Raw genomic sequence first — 7,599 nt, forward strand, 5'->3', positions numbered from 1 at the left:
TTTTTTGGACCCCAACCTCCAGCCTCTCCGGTTGATATTCTGGGCTCCCTCAATAAAAACATCCTCTCCTCTGTCATGAACCTTGGAGTGACCTTCACTAGCACTTTTAAATTCGACAAGCAGGTCAGCACCGTAGTCAAATCCTGCTTTTTTTAAATACGACTGTTGGCTAAGACCAAGTCGTTTTTATCTTTTAAAGACCTAGAAAGGGTTATAAACGCCTTTGTTACCTCGAGACTGGATTACTGCAACGCTCTGTATGTGGGTATGGACCAGGCGTCAATTAGACGCCTGCAGCTAGTTCAGAACGCAGCTGCACGTCTACTCACTGGCCATAAGAAGCGTGACCACATCACCCCAATTCTGGCCTCATTGCACTGGCTTCCAATTCGGTTCAGAATAGATTTTAAACTCCTTTTATTTGTTTTTAAAGCACTAAATGGGCTGGCTCCGGCCTATATAGCTGAACTCCTCCATCGCTACACCCCAGCCAGAGCTTTAAGTTCTGCTGACCAGCTGCTGTTGATAGTGCCTAAGACCAGCCTATCCGTTTTATTGGTACGCTTACGACCTTCCTTTTTGATAAAGCTTATAGCTGATATAATAATCTAATAAGACTGCATTGACGTAGATACGCTGTGCATCTTTACCTATATTTGGGTCCTTGCTCTTTCACTTAAATCCTAAAAACTTGGATCGTATATTGAAAAATAAGGTTATTACTACTACTCATTCTTCTAAATCTTGTCTCTCTCTACTTCTCATACTCTCTACTCCTGTAATCGATTCTTTCTATCCTCTCTTTATCCAAAACCTTTTCCCTCTCTAACCTCTCAAGGTTTTATTAGAGGGAAACAGGTTTGCAGAGTGGCTTAGGCAGGCCGGGGAGTGTTATGATTAGTAGACACAGTGTACCTCCCTATCTCTCACCAATTTCTTAGTTCCCTGCGTGTGCCTCTCCACCTTTGTTTCTTACTCTCTTACTTGCTACCCTTTTCCCTTAACCTATCCTAAGGGAGTGCTTGTTCTTCCTTCTGTCTGTCTGTGTCTGTGTATTCTCATGTTCCGATTAACCCAGCCAACATTTTTCTTCTTTTGTGTCTATATCGACGCCGGGATCCCGAATCGAGGCTGATCCTCTTGCTGTGGTCCTGTGCCCTGGATCATCTATCCTGAGTTCTGGATTAAGTCGTGGACTTCGGGTCGTGGCTGGGCCTGTCTCTGCGGTCCTGCCTGGGTCTCGTCATGCTGCTTCCCTGATGGCTCCCACAGGATTGTTGTTGACATCCTCGTGGATTCATCTTCTTATTATAGACACATGCATTTCCAAACATTCGGTCTACCTACCTACGCTGTAAAACGTATTATCTCTTCGATTTAAACACGGCATCTATTGCACGTCTGTCCGTCCTGGGAGAGGGATCCCTCCTCTGTTGCTCTCCCTGAGGTTTCTCCCATTTTTCCCTTTGAAATGTGGGTTTTTCTCCGGAAGTTTTTCCTTGTACGATGTGAGGGTCGAAGGACAGAGGGTGTCGTTTTTTCTCATACTGATATTCTGAACAAACTGTGCTGTTGTATTTGCTGTAAAGTGTCTTTAGGGTATTTTTTATTATATGTACAGCACTTTGGCTCGACCAAAAATCGTTTATAAATGTGCTATATAAATAAAACTTGATTTGATTTGATTTGAAAGCCATTAACACTCTAAACATGTTGAAAACAGGATTATGGCATAAATAACAACTATTTGCATCCTCTTTGATCTCTCCAGAGAGAGGGTTAATAAAGTGTAAAATATATTTATCAGCATGAATAAAGTGATGTGAGTCTTCAACTTTGAACTCTCAGTACATTTACTGAATCTACAGCATCATCCCAAGAATTACAGAATTGAGAAGAATTATTCTGGTTTACTGGAACTGAGCAGTCCATTCTGCTCCAGTCGCAGCTTGTATATATATACATATATATATATATATATATATGGATGAATGACCTTACACATCAGTGGCTGAGCATCAGGGATAGACTGGCTCTTTGAGCTCTGTGTGTGTTTCCAAGAAGACAGAAAAGGAAAAGAAAAAAAAGGGAGATGCTTGACCCCAATGACATCCTAACATATTTGCACTCAAGGGTTCTTCTGGGGCAACATCCAGTCTATTGTAGATGTTGTTGTTTCCCCCTGCTGGACCCAGAGGGAGCTGCTCCTCTCCTGCTAACATATGGGAGAGCAGGCTGTGGAGGAATTACTGCTCATTGCTCAATGCCAAAGAACCGCACGGAAATCAGAAAAGATGTCGTCTAGCAGTAATTTAGTCCAACTGCAAAATGGCCAATTCATGCCACTAAGCAGCTTTGGATCACTATAAAGCAGCTGGCAGAACACACAGGAGTCCTGCAGGTAAGACCAGGGGTCGGATCAGGACTCTTCCTGAAGCTCTACTGGGGTCTCAGGCTGGTTTGCGCACAGATGCACTCACACTTTCGGCCTTTAAAACAGACCTGCGGCTACATTTGTGGTCCCACTCGGCTGCTTAGCTGAGAGTAAACGCTGTAAAAAGAAAGATGAGAGAATATTTATAATGAAGTCTAAGCTGCAGGACAACTCATTTCATCAAACACCTGAAGAGACAAGTCCAACTTCAAGGTGATGGAGGGGGCTGAATGGAAATGTATTTGTATTATTGCGTTGCTTCCTTAGGGCTAAATGTAAGAACTGAGAAGTGGATGTTGTCCCCTTCAAAAAATTATGTTTTTTTGTTTGTTCCTGAGAATGATGCCAAATGTACAAGATCGACTTAAGGCACCAAAGCTGCAGACAGAGTGATGGTGAAATCAGCGCCAACATCCTCAGTCCTCCATCTGCACAGGAACAGACATAAAAACTCAATCATAACCATGAGAAAAACATGGGAACATTCTCGAAAAAGAGCAAGAAATGGCGCTGTGAAGGAAAGATAACATTACCTTTGTTTTAGAGGTGAGCACAATGAAATTAGCAGCATCGCGCAGCAGATGGCTGTCAGGTGACAAGGACTAGAGACACCACCGGGATGCACTGTCCCTCGACACAAAGACAAAAACAACAATCACACAGACAGAGACAGTACCACAGGTCATCATGCCGCTCTGCTCAGTTGTCTAATCCAATTATAAGCAGCTAAAAGTCATGGGATTGTTGGTCTCAGTCAGTACACACCTGTGTAACCATGACTGTGTGCTACACATTTCATCACTGTAGATTTAGGATGTGGCAGTGCTTTTCGTTGCTACATTTGATGTCATGCTGTGATGCAATACAATTATGAGGCCATTCATCAAAATCAGTTAAGGGTTGTTTGTAAAAGCCAGTTCTGTACAATTGTCATCTCATCATATTGTAGTACAAACATAATGCATGTTACTATACAAACCACCATAACAGACATTAAGCCAGTGCTTCAGACTAGAATGACTTAGTCCAATTATTTTAATGTGACATTTATCATTTTGGCATAGTTGTTGTGAATGGCACTACTGTACGACTTTTCCTTTTAGCAACTGCAGCATCATTTCCCCAAACACCCTGGAAATGACAAAGACGTGTCTGTCGTTTGTCAAAAACGCCGGCGGGGATCAGACTTTTCCAAAAGAACTGCAGCAGACTCAAGAACAGCACAAAGCTTTGTTTTTGAAGACTAGTTTATCAAAAGAATACACAATAATACTCAGGTATAAAACATAGAAAACAGAAAATGAAACACAATAATAAAATATACCTTCTTCTCTGATCGACTACTTGTTTAAAAGTAGTAATAAATTGCAGTCTTTCTGTTTGTCCACGTTCACACATTCATTTCCCACAGCATGTTCAGTCCTCTTCAGTCCACCCTGTCATCTTCATGGTTGCTATTGATTGGATTAGATTATACACTTAAAATATTCTTGCAAAATTCATGGTAATACAGAATTATAAAATGTTAGTCGACCCCACAGGGCTTTTTGTTGACAAGTTGCATAACAACATGAGATGAACAGGTCCACTGGCAGTGTCTCTTAGTGCGGTTCATTAAGGCAGAGAGAGCATTCATCTCACTGATGGAGGCCTCGCTCTATTCACTGTCAGATGAAGGACGCCGTTGTTTAAATGTTCGTGGAGCCAAGATGGCTGCAACCAGCGAGCCTCATCACCTGCGCAGACACACGGCCAGGTCACAGCTGCTGGAGATCTGCTCCAACATGTGTCTCCTGGAGGATTAAGTGTTTTGTTGACAAATCATCATAAAGTCCTTCTCATTGTACTTGAACCTTTTCCCTTTCCCCTCTATGCCCTCCTTTCGTGTCAGTCTGGACATTTCGGGTGTCCTCTGTGAGCACGTTTCCCACACATCAGCACACCTCACGTCTGCAGGAAGTTCTCTTGCAGGGTTCAAGTTCCAAGAAAGACACAGGGACACTGCTCAGCCCTCACATGGCTTCAAACTCCAAGAGGACTTTGATGAACCAGTGAGTTGTATGGCTCCAAAGTGTGCCTGCAGTCTGTTTGAGTCTCTTTAAATAACAATCAGAGTTGTATATTCATTTATTATTTATTAATATATTTATTTCATCTTTTATCACACTGGTCATAGGTGTCCATTTGTCCTTTATATCCTTCATCCATTTAGTCCTTCTTTTCTTTCCTCCTTCCTTCCGGGTTGTGATCAGGATATTATGCAGGGGGAATCTCAGTTGATCAAATCAAAAGTTGTTTCCTCCTTTTGTCCACCTCTCCATCTTTACCCATCCACTGTATCTATGCATCATTGTGCTACTCAGACACACAGCTGGCTTTCCTCTAGATGTAACACAGCAGGTGACATAAATAGAGCAGGGTCAAAAAAATGGATCTTAAGTCTTAACTTATCCTGAACAAAACCCTGAACATTCAGACTTCCTTTCCCCCCCCCCCCCCCCCCCATCCGCTTGTGTGCTATTTACACACAAACTGGTCTACGAGGGTGGAGCAGCGCTTGCACTTGACGTAGCAGCACCAGTGGAACTTGCAGTGGCAGCGCTCGTGCTTGTAGATCTTGAACTGGTCGTACCCTCGGCCGCAGCACATGAGTTCGCAGCCGTCCATGCCCTCCGAGGTCTTGTTGCAGAGGCGGCCCTGCGTGCCCAGGGACCCCGTGGTCTCGTTGCGGAGGCAGTAGTCCGGGCTGGGGTCCGTGTAGACCAGATCCTCCGGGCCGGGGGGGTTGAAGCGCTTCTCTACCAGCTCCAGCTTGCCCTGTTGGAAGTGGAAAGAGACAGCTTGTGTGAGGTTTGGGATGATTCTTTCAGGGTCTTGTTCGTGACTCTCCCTCTGCTGTGTGTGATGTGTGTACCTTGCGTCCAATGCGCATGGCCGCCGCGCTGTCATACTTCTCCTTCAGGAACTCGCCCACACTCCTGAAGTCGGCCAGCTGGAGCCAGCAGGTCTTCAGACTGCAGGACCCCGAGACCCCGTGGCACTTACAGGCCACGTTGGCAAGGTTATAGGCCGCCTGGGGAGGGGAGAGAAAAGGACAAGATGTTAGATACGTTTCTTTACATCTGATTAAATCACTGTCTTTCATATTCCTACTATACAGATCCAAGTGAGATGTCCGTGCTCCAGGTCTAACATGCTGGAGATTCAGAAAGAGACATTTCAGCGGGGGTTTCAGCTTGTTAAAAAGCCACTTGTCCTGCCTCGATTTTGACTTCCTTGAATATCAAAAGATTGTTGTAAGGTAAAAATACAAAAGGCCACTGCCACTAAGAAAACTATGATTATGAAACACTCCATTTGTCCTCCATTGATATTTAATGGGATTATTTTAGGGATATCTGACTAAAAGACCGCTAGCTTTATTTCATCAACTGCAGGCTCAATATATCCTCAATGTTGCTCTTTTAAATCCACATTTTCTAGCACAGATATTATGTGTCACCTTTATAGAATGTAAGTTAACTGACACACACATTACATATTTACCAATGTCAGGACTTATTTTATATTTCTTCTTTTATTGTTATTTTATATATTTTTGATCAGTATTTCTTTTATTATTATTATATTTATTTGTATATATTATTATTTTATATATATGTATTTTCTTTTTGCATGGCAATGGTGATATGTATATAGTTTGTGTTTAGTATTGTTTTCATGTTTAGGAGTCTTATAGTTTTTAGGTAAGCACTAAACTTAAAGTGGACCTATCATGCTATATTTGAATAATATAGTGTACCTATATAAGGCATATTTATACTTTTTTTTCAAAATACCAAACAGATCATGCATTTTAGCCATGCCTCATTTTGCTCAATTTGCACTTTTTTTTATAGCTCTGCTCTGCAAGGGCTGATTCTGTGAGAACAGCACCACCTACAGGCCTGGCATATGTACTACAGCGTCTCCAGCGCTTTCGAACGGCAATGGCCGTGGCGGTCTCCTCCTGATTGGTGGAGTTGGCCCAATAGCCGTAGCGCCACCGTCCTGACGTCAGTAAAGTGTTCAAATCTGGATCATTCTGTATCAGATCCGTTGCAGCCCCTTTTTTAGAGATTTGGGTATGGAGGAAAATAGAGAGGGTTGTGTTTTCTGACACTTGGTGAGTTCCCTGGAACACCGGGGACACATATTCATGTATAAAAGACGTACAAAAGTGCATTTTGCATGATAGGTAGGGTGACCAGATGTCCCGCTTTGCGCGGGACTGCACAGCATTTTCACGACTTTTGGTGCGTCCCGCAAATTGAGACGATGTCCCGCATATTTCATTTTGATTGGCCAAAACGCTTTTCTGCGGAGAAAGGCTGGCTCGGTTCGCTGACGGCCGGCACCGCCCATTATTATATGTTTTAAACGGCATTATGTAAGTGTACCCAACCCCCCCCCCCCGTTGACAGTTCATGCGTCAACATTACATTTACATGTCCCACATTGTCCCACACAAACATACTCTCTGTCCCACTTGTGGCTTTCTGGCACCTGGTCACCCTAATGATAGGTCCCCTTTAAACTTGGATCACAGAAATGTATTTATGTTGCTTCTACGCTGCTGCTCTCTAGTGGTCAACCTGTGAAATCACTCTCAAGCACACTTTATTCATAGCCCAATATCACAAATGACACATGTCTCAGGGGGCTTTACAGTCTGAACTACATGACACCCTCAGTCAACAGACCACCTGCACCAAAAACCCCTAAAGAAACCCCACACTTAATGTGAAACAACTGAATACAACTTGTAGGGAGAGCAACAGAGGAGGATCCAATATGCAATCAATGTGCAATCCAAATGATAATATGAACGAATATAAAAGGAAGTGACATGGCTCCAGGTGGATACTAAGTAATGCAGAATAAATGTGATCACCAAACCCTGGAAAATCCAAGTACTTCCCGAAGATATAGATATCTTAACGCTTATATCGTTTTAAATATTGAAATGCAGCCTTTCACAATTGTTTAAGGCTACTGCTCCATCAATAAAAAGTAGAAGAAAAATGTGAATATTGTGTGAAAGGAGAGAGCCCATGTGTGCCAGCTGTGCACTTTTTCCATGCCCTGCTCCTCCAGGGACTTCCCTCCTAAATTAGCCTCTTACT

General features: G+C 43.1%; 1 protein-coding gene across 1 annotated transcript in view; it reads right to left on the reverse strand.

Annotated features, from left to right (window-relative positions):
• Positions 1-3,683: 3,683 nt before the first annotated feature.
• Positions 3,684-7,599, reverse strand: part of wnt5b (wingless-type MMTV integration site family, member 5b) — a 15,131-nt gene continuing 11,215 nt past the window's right edge. Inside the window, exons 5-6 of the mRNA XM_034133269.1 lie at positions 5,349-5,507; positions 3,684-5,251 (exon numbers count right to left, since the gene is read on the reverse strand). Of these exons, the coding sequence (XP_033989160.1) occupies positions 4,952-5,251; positions 5,349-5,507 (459 nt within the window). The 3' untranslated portion in view covers positions 3,684-4,951. The remainder of the gene's footprint in view (positions 5,252-5,348; positions 5,508-7,599) is intronic.

The sequence above is a fragment of the Trematomus bernacchii genome, unplaced genomic scaffold (genome assembly GCF_902827165.1).
Source record: "Trematomus bernacchii unplaced genomic scaffold, fTreBer1.1, whole genome shotgun sequence".
NCBI classification, from domain to species: domain Eukaryota; kingdom Metazoa; phylum Chordata; class Actinopteri; order Perciformes; family Nototheniidae; genus Trematomus; species Trematomus bernacchii.